At 42.7% G+C, this 24,471-nt stretch overlaps 1 protein-coding gene across 3 annotated transcripts; it reads right to left on the bottom strand.

The window, feature by feature from the left end:
- Positions 1-928: 928 nt before the first annotated feature.
- Positions 929-22,639, bottom strand: TBC1D9B (TBC1 domain family member 9B). 3 transcript variants are annotated; one of them, XM_040078118.2, is made up of 22 exons: positions 22,491-22,639; positions 20,156-20,266; positions 17,194-17,312; positions 16,226-16,454; positions 15,321-15,579; positions 14,456-14,663; positions 14,111-14,323; positions 13,793-13,954; positions 13,067-13,217; positions 12,493-12,707; positions 11,636-11,753; positions 10,651-10,936; positions 9,891-10,020; positions 8,603-8,701; positions 7,822-7,890; positions 6,820-7,060; positions 6,463-6,528; positions 6,247-6,318; positions 5,782-5,832; positions 4,695-4,742; positions 4,143-4,249; positions 929-3,369 (listed from the first exon to the last, which is right to left on the bottom strand). In XM_040078118.2, exons 1-22 carry the CDS (start codon positions 22,606-22,608, stop codon positions 2,677-2,679), a joined length of 3,765 nt encoding a protein of 1,254 aa, XP_039934052.1. In that variant the 5' UTR covers positions 22,609-22,639; the 3' UTR covers positions 929-2,676. The 3 variants fall into 3 exon arrangements, with proteins under 3 accessions (XP_039934052.1, XP_039934053.1, XP_039934054.1); XM_040078119.1 differs by having other exon boundaries at positions 5,782-5,814; positions 22,491-22,638; XM_040078120.1 differs by lacking the exon at positions 5,782-5,832.
- Positions 22,640-24,471: the final 1,832 nt, after the last annotated feature.

The raw sequence follows: 24,471 nt of genomic DNA, 5'->3' as shown, positions 1-24,471 counted from the left end.
CCGGGCAGACACCGTAACCGGAACGGGCTCTCCGCTCTCACAAACCAAACACATCAAGTCACCGGGCTCGCTGTGCCCGCGGCAGCTCAGCTTTGCAGGGGCTGCTGGCGGTGCGTGACCTTCGCGTCTGCAGCTGCATCGGCACCTGGAGATGTGTTGGTCTGTGGCATGTAATGCTAAGTCCACAGAGTAATAAGGAAAAAAATTAAAATAAAATAAAATAAAATAAAATAAAATAAAATAAAATAAAATCAGAGTGCAGTCACACCAAGTCCACCTGTTGGACAATATACCAAGTTTAACATTTCTTATATAGCTTTAGAGAGAGGTTTTGTTCACCTTGGCCCGGAGGAAAGGAATTTGAAGTTACCTTTCAAAGGACTGTTTCATCACTCAAGACATGATGAGCTTAGCAGCTCAACAGACTGGAGGTAGCACAGAAGATACACAAAAGATAACCATTAAGGACCATCAGCTCCAAACAGCACCCCTGGAATGGTCAGCAACACCTGATCAGGAAAAGACCGATAAGAGATCCAAGGAATGAGAACCTCATTAGCATCGGAGGTGAAGAAATCCATAACCAAAAGAAACCAAATACTAAAAAAAGAAAAAAAATCCAGAACTTTGGACCAATGAACATTGAACCAATTAATTTCTATGGGGTTTGACTGTATAGGTATCTGAAAAATCTAGTAAAGAGCTGTGTGTCATAGAATCATTTTCTCTGCACACGTGGGTAGGTGTGGATGAAATGATTTCTGTTGCACATCCTGGCCAGAATAAAGTAATGCCTTGAATCTCTAACACTAAAATGTTGGAGAGTTTTTGTTTTTCCCAGAGTTTTGGTGACACAATCTTTCTCAGAACTGGGTGAAGAACCAGCTCCATGAGCTCAGAGAGAAATAAATGACAGCCAAATAGCCTATAGGATTGTGATTCATTTATTGAATACATGACAGGTAAGACAGACAATGTAAAATCACATGTATTATTTGTACTTAAAAAAAAATACAATAAATTACTGAATAATTAGTAAAAGCAATTTTACTAATGGCTGCTCTCCAGTGATACAGGACAGAGGAGGCAGAGAAATAAGAAACATGTACCAGCTGTGAATACAGACCAAAAATGTCACGAGGATGAATTAACACTGAGTAGCACACCAAGCAGTGTTAAATGGGAACATCCACATGTGTCCTTCCTACCTTTAGATCCCAAGTGCCAGCCAAAAGCTGGATCAAACCTTGCCTTCAGTGCAGGGTCTGCTCTGGCCGAGCAGCAGCGTCTCTCGCCCCGCCCCTGGCACGGCCACTGCCTCCGTGCTGAGATGAGTTTATCTGTAGTAACAGCATTGCTTCTCCTCCCTTGGAGAACACACCTTGCTACCAGAAGGGCAACTCATAGTTTCCTCTGGTTTTAATTGATTTAAAAGACCACTCACTCGGTCTCCCAGTTATTTTGCCTCTAACTGGAATGAGCTCTGGTATTGAGGTTTCCCATAAGGGGCTGATGGCAGAGCCACACTGCTCTGAAATCTTCCCCTTTAGGTACAAATGCCCTTGGATGTGCAGTAGTTTCTAAGAGCATGTCCATTTTTAAACTCTCAGGAAAGGACACTGAGCAGCAGAGCGTGGCACAGTGCTCCTGCACAACTTCCTGCTCCGAGCATTTGTGAGGGCTGACTGATCAGAGTACTCTTAGGGGTCCTCCTAAAAATTGGACCCATCACTAGCTAGGAAAAACAGGGAATCAGCACTAAATAGTGAACACACCAACAGGGACAGTCCAGCAGAGCAGTGTGTCACTGCCCTGGAATGCTGAGGCTGATTCACTGACTTCTATTTTAGGAACCTATTCCCTCATTATAACCACCATGGGCCCACTGATTGACTCAGTATCACTTCTGCACTGAAGTCAAGGAGCTTGTGGCTTCCCAGACAAATTAAAACCAATGGCTTTCAAAGAAATAGAAAAGCAAATGCTAGAAAACCACATCTGCCTGAAAATTCCAGAATTCTGAAGGAGAAAGTAAGTGATCGTACACTACAAAAATGCCAAATCACATGTGAAAGAAACCTGCAGGTCTGAGCAATGTCTCTGTTTAGTTCTTAGGGTGCTGGGAGCAGTGGGGCACATTTGCTTTATAGCTGCTGAGTCACAGAACAGCTTACAAGAATGTACAAGATTATTTATAGGTCAGAGTCCTACAGCACTTGACTACACTGCATTAGCTCTCGGACTGGCAGCCAGAAGTGAGCACGGTTTCAAGCCAGGCTGCATCTGCTGTGCAAGTTACTCAGGAACCTACAACAAACAAGGGCAGGCAAGGAGCAGTTACTGTCTGAAATAAAGCTTAATTGAAATAAAAGATAGCAAAAGGCAGACATGCATAATTTATGGTGGTAATTCTATATGTCAGGGGCTATTAGGTTGTAATGGCTCTCAAGAATGTAATCTAATTCTCTCAGCTAGAGTAGCCAAAGAAACACCTAGGCAGTCACTGTCAGGAGCCCCTTATCAACTGGATTCTATTGTAATTGTGTAGTTTCTGACCTCTGAATAAACAACAAAAAAAACCCAACAAAATCCAATCAGAAAATACCAAACCATCCTGCCATCTGCCACACTATCTTCCTATTTTATCTCCCAAAGACAACTCCTGCTTTCCTGAGTTCACCCTGACACAGAGGAAAGTTCATAGTCACTGGATGAACTGAACTGCCTCTCTACCTTCTTCTGATCCTTGATCTTTTGGAGAATGTTGACTTTTTTCTCAAAGTAGTTTACAAGGGCTGTTTCTGTCAGCATGGAAGCCAAGATCTGCTCGAAGGAGATGGACCAGTCAGTGTCAATCGTGCTGCCATACCTGGCAGCTGCACTGCTGCCCTCACAGCCGACCAGCACCGTGTCGTCTGCGATGTCTTCGCACTGCAGGGAGCCCGTGCTGACCATGGAGTAGGAAGACATAGACATGTCATCTTTGGTTTCATCATCTGATAGCAGCTGCAAAGGAGAGCCTTGTCCTTCCCCCGACCCATCTCCTAGAGTTTGGTTTTCCTGTTGTGTTTTTTCAGGCTGAGCATCAACGCTGGCTTTGTCCTCATGGTCAGCTTGGGGATGCTGCTGCACTGCTGAATTCTGGCTCTGTTCAGATGTTGGTGACTCCTCTTGACTCACAGGATCTTGGGTATTGTTTGCTTTGCAGTCCTCAGACTTCCTTGTGGGCCTGTTGGAGAATTTTTTCCCAACTTCCCCAATCCGCAGAAGCAGACTGGCCACAGTGGCGATGGCATGGTACAGCTCCTGCTCCACGGGGTCCTCACTGAACATGTTGTAAAGGGTCTTGCATAACTCTATGAACTGTTCCTTTAAAAGAAAAAGACCAAATAATCATGTATCGGACTGAGAGAAGTTGTCAGTGGCAGATGAAGCAAGAGGCACCATCTCAAATGACTCATTGCTTATTTGCCTCCCTACCAAGCGGTAACTTATTGCACAGATTCAGAACAGTGACACAAACTCCCCCCTCTCTGTTGTGGCTAAATTGAGACAATTTAATAGTGGTGGGTTTTCTGCTGACAGATGAGCAGAGTAGTCACATATCCACTAATGCTAAGAAAACCTGAAGTTTTACTTCTATTCTGCTACTCTACTGTGGTCAGCTTCTATGCATTTCTGAACTGGTTTAAGTAGGACTCATCAAGGAAATTAGAGACAGAAAAGATCACACCAGTCATCTGACTCTCTCTTTTGTAACCACATTCTTCACTCTCCACCAAGCAGCTGTAACTCAAAGCAATGCAAAACCAAAAAAAGCTGAACAAGTTTCTGTGACTGGCAGCATATTTGAAACATCCTGCTCTGAAGGGAAAACACAGAGTGCAGTTCTTATAGGAAAAACTGGTCTGTGAGGCAGAGTGAATCCATTACATTTGATTGGTTGATACAAAGCAGTTTGTCCATATCCCCTGCAGAATTGAACAAAAATGTTGAATTAGAGGTTCTAAAGCTCACCAGACCAGAACAGCAGGGAAAACTATGGGCAAGGACTGAATATACTGGCAACATGGCTGCACATACTGCAAAATTCCACTAAGCTGCCAATGATCCAACTGGAAATTTTCATACTCCTTTCTTACCTGGCTCATTTTGGGGAGATCTTTAATGGTTTCTTTCCTGTTCTCTTTTTCCTTGGCCCACATTCTTAGGTAGTATCTGTAGTCCTGTGGACTGGTACCTTTCTCCTCTGCAAGACAAGATACAAGCCACTAGTCAGGTGGTTTATGATTAGAGACATAAAAAGTGAATGCTGAGCCAACAAAAATCAGGCTTGAAGAAGGTGTTATTGACAGCCCAGGAAAGCATCTTCCAGGAAGGCTGCATTGTTTCCTCCTGGTTTATCTGATGCAGCTCAGTAGAGCAAAAAATTTAACAGTGCTGCATCAGCTTGACTTCTCACAGATGAACTCTGTGAGATGACAACTTACCCAACATGATTTACAAATGCTGTGATCTTGGTATGTAGAAGAGTTGGAGCAGTAAGGCACAAGGGATGTTCATTCCCCAGCTCACCTCCTGCTTTACCTCTGTCCACAAGGGACACAAGGTCTCCTTGATCAGCATGAGACAATGAACAGATCATAATATGAAAGATACAAGATTAGAACATGGTCTACTGATGATGAAATTACCTTTTTCTGGACCATTCTCATTTCTCCTTCCTTTATCTTCTTGGGTATCTAAAGAATTATGGAATTATAAAATAATTAATACAACACACAAAGAACTTAATATACAGATTTAAATTATACACGAGTACGTTTAATAGAAGTTAGATCTCACACCCATATCATGGTTAGAGTGAACAGAACAGGATGGAAGCCCAAGGCTGAGGGGATGGATAAAGAGCCACACAAAAAGTGGGTTGAAGAGCTGAGGTAGAGGGTAGAGGTCTTAAAAGAAAGTGTGAAAACACAGATATGAAAGAAAGAAAAGCAGTGTGATGGCTTAAAGACAATGATGTTCAGTCATCCAAAGCAAGATAATGAATGGAAAAAACCCAAACCATTACTGAGCACATATGTGACTAATGCCTACACTCCTCACTATTCACTGCCTGAACTGACATTTTGGGAGCAATTTGCAGCCTAACTTCATGAACTTCAGTTCTTGTTCCCTAGACTGTCACTAGAGCAAATAGGAAGTCTTGGGTTCAACTTAAGACTGTTTAATCATCCACCTAGCACCAAACTGCACAATTACCTCTTGTACTTACTCAAGATTTTTTTGGGCATTGTAGTGTTTTGGTAAATGTTTAGCATGATTGACATACTTTGTCCTCCCATCTGACAATCCCTAATGTTGTATTTTAAGAAATGCAGTAAACTAGTCTACCAACGCTTTGGCAATTCAGTGGCATGCATCCTTATTCCTTTAAACTGGAAGACTGTGGAGTAGGCACAGGGATCACCCACCCAAGCCAGCAAGCCTAGCACCAAACCCCTCTGTTCTGAGCATCTTTCTGACCACCAGGTTCTAGGATGAGATGAATTCCACTGAAAGAAGCCAGATAAAACCTATTCTGACAAAGGCTGAAACTCAATAGTCAGAATATACTGAAAGATATTTAATTAATTATAGCACTTTATTAATAGTGAAAGTGTCATGAGCAAGGAGCAGCAGCAATAATTTCAGAGTATTTACAACAGCACACTGGGCTGGCAGGTGGCATCAGTACCACAGCCATGCTCAATGCATGCACATAATCCATGGACTGACCTTGAGACTCACAGTGCAGGCAGATATCCAGCTCTGAGACAAAAGGAGACACTTGAGCAGCAGAAAAAGGGATTGAGGGAACAATATTCCAGATAAAACAGAAGAAAAGGTCAGACATAGACAGACACAGAGAAGGAAACAAAAACAAGAAGAGACAATGAGACTTGCGTGAAAAACCTAAATCATGGTGAAAGACAGGGGCTGGAGAAAGCACACTGCTCCTCCTCAGCAGTCTGTGCCCATGCTTCAGAGCATGCTGTATCCTGCATGGAATGGGCACCAAGGAGTTTTAGCTCCAAACTTCTTCCCCATCATGCAACAAAGACAGTGAACTCAAACACACTGGCAATCCTAACACACTGCCAGCACGAGACCGTGCCTTGCACAAAATCACTGTTCAGAGGACATGAATCTATGCTGGAACTCCTGCTTAACTGAGAGGTAAAGGCAGCAGTGTTGCATTACCTTCTGTTGTCATATCCTCCGTGAAATAACTTGTGGCCTCCAAAGCAGATTCTGTCTCCTCTGGATTCAGAGCTGTATTCACAGAGAAGCAAATGTTAAAATCTCTAATTGAACAGCAGTATGACCCACTTCATTAGCAAGACTCCTGAGGCACCCCCTGTCGATGTCAGAGCAGCCCGTGTCCAACAGCAGCAGTACACAGAAGCAGTCACTCACCAGGAGGGAGGTGCAGTTTGTAGAGTACTTTGAGTTTTTCAGTGAGGTCACCATGGTACATCCCACCTGGAAAGAAAAAAAAAAGGTTAAGAAAAATAGCACTTTAATGATAAAGAGTCACTCTCTGCTTACAGGTTTAAACCAGAATGAATTCCCACACAATGACTGCTCGAAGTCCTGTGCAGAATCAGTAATGAAATCCACACCAAAAAAGGCATATTTTGTTCAGCTTGAGGCTTCCTGCCACCCTCCCCATTCATGACAGTGAACACACCATCATCTCCTTTCGCTTCTCTTCTTGGAAAAGGACAGACACATTTTTTGCAGCATTCCATTTTCTTAAAAAACGCCGCTTACTCATTCCTGTCACGAACTCCTTGAAGTTGATGAGGGAATCCCTGTTCTCATCCAGGAGGCGGAAGAGCCGCCCTGCCAGCACAGGGGTGTGTGCCCCACAGGCCCAGGGGGTGAGGCTGATGAACAGCTCCTTGAACTGCTCCATGTCGATGCGGTACTGCTCCAGGTAGGGCAAGCTCTGGTCGCGGCGGGCAGCGGCCGCACGGTTGTTCCCCCAGTAACAGCTCATCAGGTACTTGGCCTTTGGAGGGAAAGGATTAACAGGGCAGATTATGCTGCTCCACAGGAGTGGAGACTGTCACAGCTCAAGAATAGCACTGAGGAAGCAAAGAGACATTTCAAGAAACACATTATCTGCCTTCTGATTCCTAGTGTTATTTCACTACAAAATAATATGAACTGAAGGAAGTGACACAGATTTCAGGAAAAACACAAGGAATTATTTAAAGTGAAAAATACAAAACATGGTTTCAGGTTTTAACAAAATGTCATTCAGGCTTTATTGCAAAGGGAACATGCAGGTTTTAGAACTAAGCCTCTAACTCTACAAAAGAGAACAACCAACTTTGGTAAATGCAATTGGGTAATATCATTCTTTTAAAAATATATATGCTGACAAATAGAGGCAAAGCCCTTAAGTAATCTTGTCACAATTACAGATGAGGTCAATGGGAAACCTGAGAATAAAAGCTGAGGTACAGTCAATGCTAGCTCCCCATTCTCAGAGCTACATCACATTCTCTTCCATTGACTCTACAGTTTCTTTCTGAATATCATTCAAATACTGTGAATGTGGTTTGGCCACCTTTGGAGGAAAAAAATTAAAAATAATTAATCAGATAGTAACAGGGCCAGTCCTAGAGGCACCATGTGTAACAGAATGCCACATCAGTTTCTGATAGGTCACATTAAGAATTAAAGCCAAGCCATTGCTTCCTTTTCAACTTACTTTGTACGGTGTGTGACAACATTTCTTCCTCACTCTCAAGGAAGGTTTCTTACCTTGAACACTACATACAGCTCTTCTAGTTCTTCCATAGAGAAACCAATGTCACCAGACACAGCTCGGACCTGTAGTTATGAATAAAACAGAGTGAACAATTTATTTCAAAAGCAAAAAATCAAATACAAGTAATATCTTCTGTGTTACATATAAAAATCTGTGTAACACAGAAGAGAAGAAAACATGTGCAAGGATATATCACACAGAATGGGAAGAAAAATATCACCATTCTAACACCCCTGGAAACAAATCAGGAAGGCAGCTTGCAATCAAGCAAAAACTGCTGACATTTTCAGTAGTTTACTGTGCTTATTTCCTGTCTGTGCAGAGCAGATTGTGTCACCCCTCCCTCTTGTTTTTATTTTCAAATATTTGACTTGGATGCATTCAAAGAACAACAGTGAAATAAACACACTGATGAGATTCTCCATCTAGGACATGGGAGATAATGGCAATAAATATGGACACTCCCCGTTGACCATGAACCCTTCAGTAAAATTCCCTAATGCACTCTCTAAATGGCAGTAAAATAATCATCTGCTAGTCAGCTTTTCTCAAAGGTTCCAGGCAAGCAGTAAAACAGACAGCACTAGGCATAGGAGGCCATGTCAAAGCCTACAGGTGTTTTTTATCTGCCTCCATGACAAATATCTCATTCAATCTTTCTTCCAGTCACTTAAAACTTGGGTCTGCTACAGCATGAAGCTTCTCAATGCTCACAGCGAAACACTTTTCATGAATGTGCCACTTGGTGGCTCATTCAATCTGGGAGTCACATACCACACTCTTCTTGGCTGTATCCTCCAGAGACTGGATCACTTTCAGCCTTTGTTTGAAACGCATTTGTTCAATGTCATCTGCCTTCAGATTGCCAAATTTCTACAAGAAAGGAAGCACATCAGGTCAACCTCATCACCTGAAGAGAGAATGATCCATCTTCAATTACGCATTCTTTAACAAGTGTACTATCCCCTCAGACATCACCTAAACCCACTAGAAGCCTTTTACCAGGAGCAAGATGAGAAAAAACTTGAGTTCTATTCCCTATTCACTCCTGTCCTGCAAGAAGAGTAATTCAGAGTTCAGGAGAAATCCAACATCAGAGATCTCTAAAGAAAAGTTGCAAAAAGGATCTGTCAGGACTGACAGAAATACAGGTCCTGTACTGTGGCAGAGATAAGAGAACAGACAGGCTGTCATTCCTTCCAGCCCTGCCATTTTTTCCTCAAGGACCCCCATGAGATTCAGCCTAAGAAAGATACTACCGAAGAAACACCACAGTCAAGAAGCTTTTCTATGGATTAGGTCAGACAAGTAATATGAATTCAGTGACACTCTTTTATAAAAAGAAACCAAGAACAGAGATGGCAGATTTGAAGAAGCAACCAAACACCCAGGAAAATGACAGCTGCCTGACTGTAAACAGCCAGAAGGGGACGGGGTGAAAAAAGATAAAGAGGGAAATGATCCCACAGTTAGCATAGAGGAACTGCCAAACATCAGTTCTTTTGCCTGTGTTCTTTCCATCATTCAGAATCAAATTTCCTATGAGTTTGTTCTCGGTATGAATTGTGAGGAACACCTCTATCAGTGCAGAGATATTTTAACAGCATTGCCACCATTCTGGGGTCACCATCCTATTACTACAATGTGGTTCACAGAACAAGATTTCTATGTATGTGAACTGGGATTCTTCTGTGTTTGTGCAGAGTACTTCAAAATTTTTACCCAAAATTTTCCTCCTTAACTCCTTAGCACTGACAATCCTCAAACAGAAGTAATAATGGAGACTTTTTTGACAAAACAGGAAGAAATCTCTAGTTCCTAACTTCTTCCTTATTTGCAGTCTTCATTTTAGTCCCTCTGATGTCGGGCAGACTGTTTGTAATGTGCAACAGCCAACTGTGTCAGGTTCTACTCATACCCAGCAGGTGGAACAATGGCTTCAGCCTGCATTCCCTAGGCATCTCAGTCTATGAACATTGCTCAGATTTTGGCTGCACAAAGTATAAAATGGGATGTTAGAAGAGAAGAAATCTCTTGGGCAAACACCAAGTGAGAACTTTACCTCATATGAAGTTTTGATGAGTTCAAATATGTCAATTTCAAGTGGGGGGTCATCTCCACTGGTCAACAGTGCATGCAAGTGGGGAATAGGGGGAGAGACACTCTGTCTGTTAACTACGTTGTCCAAATATCTGTGTAAAAAAATGAGGAAAGATGCAAGATTCCAGGATTAATGTCCAGAAAAAAAAAATATCCTATATGTATTACTCCCAACTTCTTTGTATCATTAATCTAAACGTGAAGGAGAATTTAATTTTTCCCATCTAATCTGCAATGCTACCCTCAATGTACCTGAAGTAAAGTTGATTTTCACCCTGTTTTGGAGGGTATTTGCTCTTTTAAAAGCAGGCTTCTAATCATATGCTGAAGATCTTGCCGTACACGGAAGAGATTCCCATTTCAAACAAGAAAATCTTACATTTACTAGACTTAAGAGATTTCTGCTTGATGTTTTATGTTTCTAGAAGGTGATTCCTGCCACAATCTGTTCTAAAGAGTGAACCAGAATTAAGAACCTTTAAGAATTCAAATTCAAACTCAGATGCAGGAATTCATTATGCTGCAAAACAGCTCCAGAAGTATGGGATTCCTCCATCACGGGGCAACAATTAATTTCAGCTGTTGCAGAAAGCAATAGCAAACCTCTCTGGAGCTCAAGTTTCATCCTAGAGTGTTATCTATGATCTGCTATAAGGTAGGAAGCGATGATGACTAAAAGGCCATTGTTACTATTCTGTCATAAATAAGAACAACAATGGTACCTGCCCAAAATAGTCATGGCTTCACCTTCATCGCAGCACTGTAGTAACTTCTCCATGTTGGCATCAAGTATGGCCAATGACACCTGCAGGATAAACTTGATGCCCTCATAGAAAAAACAGTCAACAATGACCACGGCACTCTCAAAGGGCATCACACTCAGGAAGAGAGTGAGAAACCAGGAAAGGGATATGGTGGAGATCACTCCCAGGTCCTGCATCTTTTCTGACAGCTGTGGAAGATACTCTCGTGTAAGTTCTTCAAAGATGCCTTGGTCCACCAATGCACCTGAAACAGAAAAACAAAACAGTGGCAGAACTCAAAATGGTGGTGTCATGTACCAAACAAAGCAATTATTAAACAAAACAGTTTGAGTTCACTAAATTTCATATAAGCCTCTGAATGCTGTAACTAAAATTAAGACATTATTTTTTTCCTTGTTCTCAGTAAAACCAATGAGACTATTCCTACATTGCAGAGCATGCAGACACAACCTCTCGACACAGAACCTCTCATTCATCTGTGTGTTTGCCCTGAATGGAGGGGTGGAGGATTACTTATGTTTTGGTATTTATACCAGACTATAGCCTTTTACACAAACCAACTATAAAAACTCATGAAGTGGTGCTTTCACTAACGTTCCCTGAGAGCTTGTTCCACAGATTTAACATGTCATTCAGATGGGGAAAACTAAAACTCAGTAATGCTCTTCTAGATATTCCTCCTTACTGCTAATAATCCCTCCTGATACTAATTTTTGGTGACTTCATCTTCCTTGTTACTACAAGGTAGAACCACTACCTTGGAGGCCTGTAGTGTCTGTTCCTACGTCTCCATCACACCCCTGCCACTTTAAAAGGAACAGAGTTACGCTTCATTATCTTTAAAATGCATCACATTTAATTAATTCTGAACAGTAAAATGTTCCTGGGAGATGCTGGTGCAGCTGAAAATCCAGGCTGCAGCAGGAATCTGACAGGGACTCACCCACTACTCTTGTGTTGTAGTAGTCTGGCAACATCCGCTCGCACAAAGCCACCAGGAGCCAGAAAGCCTCTTCCTCGTTGCAGTACAGCAGCAGCACCGAGGTGACAATGTTCATGGCCTAGGAGCCAGCACAGCAAACACACAGGTACAGGGGAAAAACATGGAGGTCCTCATGAAAGCTCTGCTATTAAACACCAGCTAAATTTTCAAAGCATGAACACAGCAAACTGAGTCACATCTATTTCCAGCTCCTACTGGCATCTGAGTCCACAGATGACCTTAAGCCAGTTTTTCTTCCTGTTTTTAGTTCCTCTGTTCAGGAGACAGCAAATAATTTGATGACCTTCGGTCACACACTTTCAGTAAACAATGTGAACAAGAATAACTTTCAAAGTCTTCGTAAAAATCTTTGGTAAGAATTTGGCCATAACAACAATATAATGAGAACCTGTAACATCACAGCAATACACAAAATGAACCTGAATTTCTACCAAGTTGTTTCACGAACTAGCAAATGGCTTCATTTTCAATAGACTGCCCATGTGCAATGTCACTTATTTGACTTAATTGCTCCTTTTAATGAAACCAGAATATGTTTTTGCTGAACTATGGAAAGCTCAGTCAGGAAAGCTACCAAAGACTCTGACATTACAGCTAACAGCACTGTGAAAAGTCTACTTAAATAGTGTGTTCAAAGGCTATTTAAGAGATGATGCAGCACAACTTCTTTCCTACTTTCTCACCACTACATAGACAGCATGAAGGAAAAGCTTGAAACTGAACAAAAAACTGTAGAAAAAGTCCAAGTCAATCATGGTTACTGTGTAGGACTAACAAATCTAAGACCTCTTTCCTACCTGACAGTACCCAATTGTTGGATTTCTGAATGCATAAGCTGTTAAGACTCTCCGGAGGGCAGCAATTCCAAGTTCATTTTGGAAGGCAGGATGTTCTGGCATAGAGCGGTGCAGATCTCTTTCAATTTCCTCTGTAGCGAGATTGTACCTTCCCATCGACTTTTCCACAAGATCTGCGTAGTAACCAGGATGAGTCACCATCTCATTCCAAGCCCCTGAAATGACAAACAAACATTGCTTTACTTCTGGTGCTTTGAAACACAGATTTTATTCCCGGTTTGAGAGATGAAGGAGCCAAGAAGCACTGCATGAACTCATGAACTACAAATAGATGTGAAAATATAACAACAAACTCATTGTTAAATCATGTTAGAGTTTAGGTCCCAATATTGAAACACAGACAAAGGAGGCCAAACAGCGACTAAGATAATAAAGAAAGCCACAACAAAGTATCATTCAGATGGAATAAACCTGTCAATAGTTTCTTCTGAAATGACCTAGGATTCATACCTTTTCCTTTGAGATGTGCAGAAAGCTTATTCCTGCTGTCAAAATATGCAGCACAACATCCTACCTGAGAAAAGAAGCCACAGCTCTCCACGGAGATTCTCTGGGATTCCTTTCTGTACCAGCTCCCTTGTCTTGGCAGTGCGGTACATACACATCCCTCGCCCATATTCAAAGAAATGGATGTTCCAAGACTCTTCCTTCATCTTCTCCTTTGCCTTCATAGGAACAAATATGGCCATTTTAGGAGATTATTACATTTTTATGTTTGTAAGAGGTGATTTCTGGGTATATTCAGGCCTGCATTTCACAGGAAAAATACATTGTGACATTCAAAACCTCTTCTTTCTGCTGAAGAAGAGTGTATATACTAACCTACCCTGTTCTGAATGAGTTATGACCTTGCTTAAAGTCAAATCCTTACAACTACATCTTGCAAATCTCCACATAAATGCAAGCAGAACCATGGATCACAATGATTAACTAGCAAACAGAGATACAAGCTCCCTGCTTTCCTGCTCTGAAGAAAAGTTGTTCTTCACAGTCATGAATTCACATCCCAGAACACTAGTAACAGTCATTTCTCAGCCTCTGGTCAAGTATCTCAGATATGTCAGTACAAACAGTGTAAGCTGACAGTCAGGTTACCTCTATGCAGCACTATCACTGTGACACACACAGCAGTGATACTGAGCAGGGATAAAATGCATTCCCATTCTAGAGCAGGCCAGGAAATCAGCAACCTGCTGCAAACTATTAAACGTTAATCGTTTTACATAAAAATATTATTTACTCCTTTTGGTCCAGAGAGCTCCTCAGAATTCCTCCTGAAGAGTTTGAGCAGTCCCTGCGAGGCTGTTGGCACTTGCCCAGCACAGAAGCTGACGGGTCGATGGCTGAGAGCAGATGTGGGGCTGACAGCCAGGGGGCTGCTGGAAGGCAGCTCTGGAATCTCCTGCACAAGAGAACAGAAAATGTCTGAGCTCACGCTCTCTCCTTTGCTCATGGCCTAACAGAGACAGCACTGGGTGGTGACAAGCACTGCAAACACGCTGTACAGAGCACTGCTCTGAAAAGTTGATAAAGTTCCTCCCAGCTATTTCCTTAGTACCTCGCTGCTGGGATCAGCCACGTTCCACTTCCACTCCCTGTCGATGCCACAGGGTTTCTTGGACGGTGTTCTCTGCAGGAAGTCAGAGATCCTCTGTACCAAGAAATCCCGGTCTTTCAGATTGGCGAAGAAGAAGGTCATTTTACTTTTAGTGCTGATGGACAGAGGGCTGGGCAAGACACTGGAACTATCTGCTTTCTCAACTATTGTCACCTAGAACACAAAGACAAGGGCCATTTGGATCTGGCATGTTTTCCATTATCCATAAAGCACACCACAAAAGACAGAAGGACATGAAAGAGAAGAGAGGCCTGTAGTCTTAATATATAGCTAAGAAATTCCCACCTCCCTGAGAGGAATGATGAGATGACAGGCCTCTTCTGCCCTGCTGGCAAAACAGATGTAATTGTTGGAAACAAACATCTGGCCAGGAATATGCATCTTGTTGAATGGCGTCCACAAGGTACAGTCTGTGTGTCCATCCAGGCATTCGTCCTTGGGCAAGCGGAAAGTGGCACGGTAGCACTCATTTTTGGCTCGAGCATCCAGGTCTCTGGGGAAAAGCAAAGGGTAGTATCCTAAAACTTTCTTACTCACCTGAAAAACCCACTCAAACATTAATGTCAAATGTTCATTCCAATCACAACCTTCAGACTGTGCTGTGTATTCTTAGTATTCCTTTCTCTAACTGAGATGCCACCCCTCCTCTGACTCCTCTTTCAGCCTTCAGACATGCCTCCCTGACAAGGTATGTCCTGCAATACAAGATAAAATATACAAGTGCATCTGCAAAACTGAAATGTTACATCAGATCCTGAAACTGCAGAGAACAGTCCCCAGTGGGAGGATTTACTACAGTACAAATCTGTTTCTTTTTATAAATCTTTAACTTCAGACAAAGGGGCAGGTGTAATTTTCTTACTTCACTTTTTTTCTTTACATATGAATTTCAGCCATTTCTAGTTGAAAATTCCTTCTGACAGTGCCTAGCCATGCATGAGAAAAACATGAGGCTGTATGTATGTGAATTCAGCTCCAATTTGGGATGGGGAAACAGAGAGAACAAGCAGAAGACTAATGACTGAAGTGAGTGATGTAGCCCCTAGAGTAAGAAAACCCCAGTAGCACCTGGGAGATATAAAATAATGCAGATTTATTTTTACAATCCCCTATTACCTGTCTTCTTTTCTCACTGCTGGGAACATAATACCTTTTTAATGCAGAGATGTTCTTAAGAGGCTTCCTGGGCTTTGGGAGAGACTTGTCCTGTAGGAAGCTCTCATTATCCAGTAGCTGCCGCATTGCAATGTTGGCCAACTGCTCCATCAGCTTGAAGGTCTCATTGATGTTGAGAAACATGGAAAAATAGAGTTCACTGTCCCTCGTGCTTACTTTAATGCACTCAGGGAACAGCAGTGTAGCATTTTTTTCTAGCTGGGTTACATCCACCCACTGGATCACCAGTGTAACTGAGAAAAAGAATTTAAAAAATACTATTATTGCAATTGAGGCAAAACAACAACCAAATAGATATGAGGGTCTAGCAGCCTGCAAGCTCTCAGTGGAGCAGCATTTCCCCCCCTCTTACACATGGAGAGTTCTTTTCTTCACACTTTTAGTGGGTTCTCCAAAAATACTTGGAAATAACCTTTGGGATTAACTAGACTAGAGATAATGCAGTTCCAAAAGGACTATCTCCCATCCAATAAATGCTTTCAACTACAATTACTCAAATTTTTATTTTTTCTTTCTAGCAAATTAGCTTTGGAGTTTGGGCTTTGTAAATACTGGGTCCTGGCAGGTGTTTCAGATAAAACTCACCAAGGTAAAAATACTGCTTGGTTCTCTAACCAATCTAACCTGTAAAAAGTAATCCAGTTTCAGTAAAACAGATGTACAACTGGAGAAATGTTTTAAAAAATGACTCAGGCATTCAGTCTAAACAGCACTGAAGTGCCTAGGAGACCAAGAACTGATTTACGTGCTGAGCCAGACAGAGCTCAAGGATTCCTAAAAAAAACCTGTCAGCTTAAAAATGAGTTGACATAAAAGATCAACTGCATTGAAAAGATCATGGGAAGTGACAGAAACACAACTTGTAGGCTCGTAACTCACCCTCTTTGCCCAGCAGGAAGGAGTAGAAACAGAGGTGGTTGACAGTGAGGTACAGCCAGCCCTGCCTGGGGACACGTCCCTTCCAATAGCTGCAGGAATAGTAATTGACCAACTTCTCCACCTCAGGCATCCCAAACTGCTTCCTCATCTTCAGTTCAGCCTCTTTGAATTTACCTGGATCCTCTTCACTCTGGGGCTGCTCATTCTTGTTCTCCTCAGCAATAATGCCCTGAAAGGACATGGGAGGAGAGAGGAGAAACAGAAGTGAAGGTGCCTGCTGACAGAAATTATGTACAAAGCAAAGGGTCACAGCAGCAATTTGGAAGGCACAAAGGAACAAGACACAGCACTTATCCTGTCACGTCAGAAATAGCAAAGACATGCAGAAAGGACAGTCAGATCCTGTGGGAGTCTGGGATCTGGGATCCACTCCTGAACAAATGCCACAGGCACTGATGCTTAATGCTTGACAGAGTTCCTCATGGATGGCCTGGGAACACTTGGAACATCCTGCAGGAGAACTGAAGTCTATTTTCACTTGCACACATGCTTCTTCAGCTGGAAGAAGATCATCTGCCAGGAAGGGCAGAACTCTGCAGTCTGACAGATCTTGACTGGCCAGAAGGAAAAACAAATGACCACAATCTCTCTCACACACAGACACACATAGAAAATACAAAGATTCTGACAGGAGAGCTGAAACAAGATGCAACTTCCTGCCGTTCAATAAAGAACTGTATTTATAAATTTCTGCTCTGCAGGATTTGTGGGCTGGGAATCTCAAATGTGTTAACTGCAAATATACTTGTTCAGTATTTGCTGTGACTGTGACCTGATGTTGACAATACTATATGCATGCCATGACACTTTCATACCGATGTATGACTGAAAAGGATAAAAAATTCTTACAGCCATCTCCCCGTCCTTTCTCAGAATCTGGAAGCCCTTCAGAGAAATATGTCACTTACATGTATCTTGCCCTTGACAAAGGTGGTGATATCTTCTTCATTGTCAAAGATGGACAGAGTCTGCAGTAAGTTATTCTCCAGCCATTCCCAATGCTTTGTGATCTCTTTACGAGATGATCCTAATTGAAGGGGAGAAAGATGATGCCAAAACCAAAGAAAAAAAAAATTAGAACCAAGTCTTTCTTCCTCCAAGTTCACAGCAAGAAACTAATAATTACTGAACAGTGATTAGGATAAATCACACACACCAACTGTGTACATGTCAAGGACATTTTATGTACACCAACATTATGTTTCTAATAAAACGTCTCCATTGTCACCAAGGATACTCAGCACATGACCAACAGATCATCCTGTTGCCAAAGCACACCAAACACAGCCTTTTTCCCAGACAAAAAGCATTCCCATCTTCCTGTCAAGAAGTACTCTTTAAATTACTGGCATTCTAGAACAAAAATAATGAACTACCAGAAGAACCTAAAAACTAGAACAATTTTTAGAACAACTGGAATTTTTTAACACCTACAAAGAGGTTCCATTTCCCACGGGCAATGGTCAGAAAGGAGAATGCAATCAAAAAGCAACCAAAATATTTACATCAAAAAGTTCTCTGCTTTCTTAAATAAAAATTGCTCAGCAAACTTTCTATCTAGCTGTCTGTAATCATACAGTCTACAACAGTTCAAAAACCAATTTAAAGAACTTTTGTTTAAAAAGTTGCCTTTATTTCCATTAATTATTTCAAATACTTGGGTTTTTCTTCCTCTTTGTTGATAGCTATCACTATACTGTAGACAGAAAATAAAAAGCAGAAGAGATAAAAAAAAAATCAGGATTCTTTAACAAGATAAAAAACATTGTTAAATGCAGATGAAAAGAAATATTTTAAAATGCAAGTCAAAGACATTTTTAAGTTTCTCTTTGCCATATTCCAGTAAATTTACCTTCTAGTTTCATACTTATGGAGCGGGATATCTAAAAATGTTAACAGCATGCCTGCCACTACTCAGTTTCTCTATGAGTACTATTTACCACTCTGTGTAGTTAATGATGGAAAAGAAGAAAAACAAATGACACAAACAGTTCCCTGGGAGGCAGCTTCAGCCGTGAAATCCTCTTCACATATTTGCAGTTGGACATCAAACCATAAAAACCCAATGCCTGCTAATCTGAGAATAAAACTAAAAGCAAATGAGCTGTCCTGTCTGAAAGGACTGCAGGGATGTGAATTTGGGTTTGTGTATATGGCCCAATGTGCACGATAACAAAAGTTTGTTCTGTTGCCTTTGTGTATAAATTAACTTGACGTCTACCGCAGCATCTGGCAATGTTTCTAAAAATACAAAATGGCTTATCTTAAGGGCACAGAACTATTAATTACAGGATAAAAACCCCACAGATTCAGCAACAGCAGAAGTGGAATAAAGTCTGTGTCCTGCTTTGCTTCATGAGCTGCGTCTCTTACCAAGTGACAGCAGCCAAATTGCTAAAATAAGCCTGGCCTTGCTAATTGACATCTTTGTAAGAACAACATTAGAATGACATGCATGAAGGAGTAAAAGTTTGTGATTCCTACAAGGAGGGTTATAACAACAAAGTGCTGAAGAGCTGAAGCTGCATGTATTACTAAATGGCTGCCCACCAGTATTTACACACAGTGAACTGTAAATAAAAGGTTTGTATTTTTCAACTAAAGAACAGCATACATTTTACAACTTTAAAGGAGTGCCAGTACTCTTACTTTGACAGCAGCATGAGAACCAGATATGACAAAAAACCAAACCAAACCAAAACAAAACCACTTTTGGATAAAGACAACATATTTACTCGTATTTACTATGTACAATAATTTATCAAACTCCATTTGGGTGTTACCCAGCCCATCTCACTTCTACATGCTGCATTGCTCAAAAATAACTGAGATACAGAGGGTATCAACTAAAACACCCCTGAAATTGAACAAAAATCACTAATGAGTGTCAAGATACCATAAAATTACAGATCTGCACTAAATAGTCTCCTTTTTTCTATGCAGTTCCTGACTTGCCACTTGATTTTCTGTTTTTCTTAATTCTCTGCCTCCACCCTACTCAAAGGGAAACCTGAGTTTCTGTGAAACACAGCAACATCTAAACCTCTCCTCTGCAGAATTTAAGTAGCTCTGCAAGGGAGAATATTGTTTGGTTGCCTGGGGAGAAGGTGGGAAGAGGAAAAACAAGACATCAGCCTCTGTGGGCCTTGCAAATGATTCCTTCACAATCAGATTTTATGTCTCCACCACAAAATGAGAAGTAAAGATTCTTATTATAAACAAAGTTGGTCTAACAAATATGTCTGGAAATATTTCCTCTTTAGCAAGTGTTAGGACCTAAAGCTTTAATCAAAGTTCACCAACAGGCATCAAATGGTTGCATTATGAAATTCTAAAACAGTAGTGACATTTCTCATGTAAAAGGGGCCAAGGATCCTTGATGTTAAAAAAAAAAAAATTATTCTAGTCCATTTTACAGATCTATATACACATCTATTCCAGGCCAGAAATAATAGAAAAAACATAAACTGGACCAAGAGATTCCCCAAAGTACCTCTAGTACCTTGAAAAATGTTACATGTTTCCCATCTTGTGCCATGCTCCTGGTAAGCAGCAGCACAACACTCATCATCCCACCAAAACCAGCATGTGTTATTCTCTGCACAATCTCACTACAACCTTGCAAATACATCTTGAAGAAAGAAAATTCCTAACAGCTGCAGAAATAGAAGTTTTTTCAAAGCTTCAAGTTCCTCAATTACAGTTTAGACAACACTGAGTTTTGTCATTTCTGGAATCTTCCACTACATCAGCAGAAGCTCTTGGAAGTGTCCTGAGCACTCACAGGATACTCCTATGTGGGATAACAAGTCATCTGAATCAAAAAGAGAAGAGAATAACTCAAACCCAGTCCCCAAATGAGTCACATACCACAGGCCACTGCCCAGTACACTTGAGAGTCCTGAGTCTGGTGCAGAATCCGGTATGGGGCAACTCTGGCACTGGAATCCAAAACCACGTCTAGTGTTCCCACAAGGAGACCTAGGAAGCACAGAGACACAAATTACAGCAGTGTAATACCAAAACTAAGAACTGGGTTAAGCGAAAACACAGGATGATCACTGCAGAAAATGTCCATGTTCACAGTCTGTGAACAGTTGTGATGGAAGAGCTGCTGCACTTGGCTGAGAAAATGGAGATACACGTCCAGTCACTGGAGGTAAATTACCTAAAAAACAACTGCAGCCTGTCCCACTGGTAATGGACGACGTTTCGATGGCAATTGAATGCCCACTAAGCCTCATTATAGCCTCCCACCTTCAGAGCAGAGTTTTCTAATGAAAGTGAAATATGGTTTCCTCTGCAGGGTTTTTGCTTCTGATAGTGATTTTTAAGCCTACCAAGCTAAAAGACACAAGAGCTTTCAACACTATTTTTCAGAATCACCCCTGCCAAAAGTAGATAACTTGTCCAAATGGAATCAAGTAGATCTAGAAAAACTGGTGCTCACAGGTTTCAAGGATGTTTCCAGAAGTACTTTGATTAAACAAAGATGTCAGCAACTCAAAATTTGGTAACTGACAGAAATCAAAAAATTTTTATATAATGTTAAAAAAGAAAGGAGACACATCCAGAATAAATGCTGATGGACCAGACTTTGTAAAGCAAATCAATTTACTTAATTAAGTCTTTATTTCAATTAGATAAAACAGATATCTGATTATTTGTTTTGTTATTTTAGACAATGCATCATGAGCATCTTTAATGCAAATTAGCTTTGCAACACACTCATGATTAAAAGTTCTCTAGTATTAAAACTTGGAGAGGGAGCATGGTTACTCCTCGGGCTCTGACTTTGTGGAGGATTCCCAGCTCTCATGGTTTTGGTAAGCCTGTGCAAACTGTACTCATCCATATCTCATTCCTTATCAAGAAACATGCCACTTCCTCTTCCTTATCTCCCTTGGCTATCTATGCAGCAATTAACAAATTAAGAATATACCACTGATTGTCCTCGCAGTGAAACATCACCCACAGCAAGCCCATGTGACAAACCTAAACCAAACACGTATGTAACCAGCACAGCAGGATCTGTTTGGGCTCTGGGTTTCTTGTGTAGTTTTAGGCAGGATATGGATTAAAAGTTAATTTTGAATCCTTCCTATGACAATACTGAACGTGTCAAATATTGACACACAGACCAGTAATGAGATGTTTAATAACTCGGGCCTGACAGCAACCCAAACACCTTTCCAGCTTAGCTGAACATCCCATTCTAACTCAGATGTCACTGTGCAGCTGCACAGCTCCTTAAGGACATGTGGCTTTTAACCTGCAGGAGCTCTGAAGGTTCTCACTGAGCCACAGTACCTCAAAAAGTAAACATTGCTCAAAGCTCCAACCCAGCAGGAACACGTCAGTTTAAATGTTCCCAGAATAGCACCAGTCGTTTCTTTTTGGAAAAAAATGGAAAACTGTAGAATACAAGTACAGGCCTGTATGTGAAACTGCGTAAGTTAGGTGACATCAAGCAGAGCAGTTCAAAATAATTTTGAACACTGTAAAAAGATAACATATGCCAATGTTGTTTATCATCTGCACCATTTCTGTAATTAGTTAGTCTAAAAGGGCTAATACATGACAGTCGCTATGTGTAATTGACAAAAGTCAATTTCACATCTTTGTAATTCACATAAATGGGTTTTTTTTAAAGTGAAGGGATTTGTTGTTGTTAACATTCTGCTTTGGTGACAGTCATGTTATTTTAGCAGTTTATGTCAGAAACACGGCTGTTCCCTACACACGGGGGTGTTTTCCACTGGGCTGCACCCACACAGCTTCACCCCCGGCCCATGTACAGCACAACTTCCATACCGCTACTAAGTATAAATCACGTCTTACTGTCATCCTCTGCACCTTGAAAAAGCACACACATCCACAAAACATGCAAATAAACCACCTTAATAATTCAAAGCAAGGCGAGCAGGGCTGAGAAGCCATTTCTGACAAGAGAACAAGACGGTCCCAAGCACTCCGCCAGTTATGTGTCCTCCCCAGCAGCTGCTCCCCGGGCCTGACGGCTGACAGCCCCGGCCGAGGGCGGACACCGCGGCCGTGGGGCTCCGGGATCACACACATCGCGAGGAGCAGCGAGGAGACGGGCGGAACGCGCCTCTCTCCCCGCGCCGGGCCCTCCCAGCCCCTTCCCCGCGCTCACGGACCCCGGGCCGGGCCGGAGCCTCCCCGCGGCCCCGCCGCGCCTCACCCGTGAGGCCGCCCCCTTTGCCGTGTCCCCGCCGGCGCTGGAGAAGGAAGAAGGGGTTGGCGCGCTCGGTGACCCACAGCGCGCCGGCCAGCAGCACCTCCTCGGGGCCCAGCCACATCGCGGCGGGGCTGCGGAGCGGAGCGGCCCGCGGGGCTGGGCTGGGCCGGCCCGGCCGGGGCGGGAGCGGCGCGGGGGGAGCGGCCGGGCCGGGTCACGGGGCCCACACAGCGCCCGCCGCCACCGCGCCCCCTGGCGGCCCGGCCCCCTCACTGCCTCCGCGGCGCCGAGGTCGCGGGTTCGAGCCCCGTGTCCGGACGGCGCCCGGGGCCGCCTCCCCGCACCGCAGGCAGTCGGGGGTGAACGCCGCGCTTTGCAAAGCTCCTCTGTCTCCCGGTGGCACACTGTGGCATTGAGAAGACCGGAACTGAGCGGCCTGAAGTTGTGTCGGGAAGGGGAGGAGTGGGTTAGGTTGGATATTAGAAAAATACCCACCCTAGAGGGTTGTCGGGCGCTGGAACAGCAGGGACATGTCCAGCACTCCTGCGCAGGCTGGGGATGCTTCCATCTCCTCTCTGGGAAGATGGGAATTAATTTGCCCCTTTTTGCTGCAAAGAACATGCACTTCCAGCATCTCTTCCTCGTGGTCTCGGGGTGGGGGTCCTGGAATGCCCCTCCTGGCAGCTGGCTCATTTTGGTCCTACTTTGCAGGACTGGAGCCCGCTCAAAGCTTGCGGCCCAGTCCAAGGATGATCTCCGCTGCACACAGGACAGCGGGACGTGCAGTTCCCTTTCATCCCTTGGCCGCGGAGCAGCTTCCCAATAATTTAGTGAACCGTTATTTTGTTTCAAAAACCATTAGAGAGCCTCCAGGCAAACTCAGAAAGGGTTACAACAGCAGAAAACACTGACATCTGCCATCTCTGTGCTTACTGTCCAGCTCCCAGGAAGGTGGGAATGCCGTGTTTTTATTAGGCTATAAATCCTTTAACCCTGGATGATCTATCTTCTTTGTTAGTGTAGTACTCTAATCCCAGTTGGAGCCTTTGTACACTACTGTAATATAAATATTTATTAGCTGGCTCAGCCTGCAGGGCTGTGCCTTCCCCTCAGTGGCACGGCTGTTTTTGGGAAGCTGCAGGATGGTTTCTGAAGGCTGGCTGTCCTGTGGGAAGGGTTTGGACACTGGGAGAAGATGCTGAAGGATCCTTCCCTGTTCATTGCTGTTCTTGCTCACTCTGTGCCATCTTTAAGGTGGCAAAAGCTGTGGGAAGGTGGATTAGTGTCTCCAGCATATTCATAAGGCACTTTGAACCATGTGGCCCTTAATGGCCTGGGATTTCTAGGCACTAATACAGAAAAAAAAAATTTTATATATATATACACACACACATATATACATATATACATATATATACATATATATATACACACACACATCAGAGTGGGAAAAATACTCTCTGAAAATGGATCTATTGACAATGTTGTCCCACACTGTCCTCTAAGACAGATCTATAAGAAATGCTGCAGGACTGGAATCACCAGGCGATGCTTTCATTCTCCCGTATTTTCAGACACAAAACTCACCAACTCCGCATTTTTAAATTGCTTTTTATTGAAATGTAGTACATTAGCAAACCCTAACTAGTCGGTATACACTATGAACATATCGGCATATACCACGTAACTACAATACAGTGTTATACTTACACCAAAACATGTCAACAAGTTCTGCTGCTGGCAAGCTCCACTTCCACAGGGGCTGGAAAGCCCTGGCTGTCGGGAGGGCACTGTGTGTCCCTGTGTCCCCGCAGCGTCCCCAAACCCCTGGCAGCTGCTGGCGTGTTCAGGTTACCTGGTCATACCGGTGTGACCCACCTGGCAGCAAGCCAGTGCAAACAGGCTTTTCATTTTACACGCACTCAAATTGGGGTTTTTTTGTTGTTGTTTGCTGCAGTCTCCTGTGCCCAAAGGCCGGGGGCTC

The sequence above is a fragment of the Hirundo rustica genome, chromosome 14 (genome assembly GCF_015227805.2).
Source record: "Hirundo rustica isolate bHirRus1 chromosome 14, bHirRus1.pri.v3, whole genome shotgun sequence".
NCBI classification, from domain to species: domain Eukaryota; kingdom Metazoa; phylum Chordata; class Aves; order Passeriformes; family Hirundinidae; genus Hirundo; species Hirundo rustica.
The sequence above is the reverse complement of the archived record's forward strand: the minus strand, read 5'-3'. Positions and strand labels throughout refer to the sequence as shown.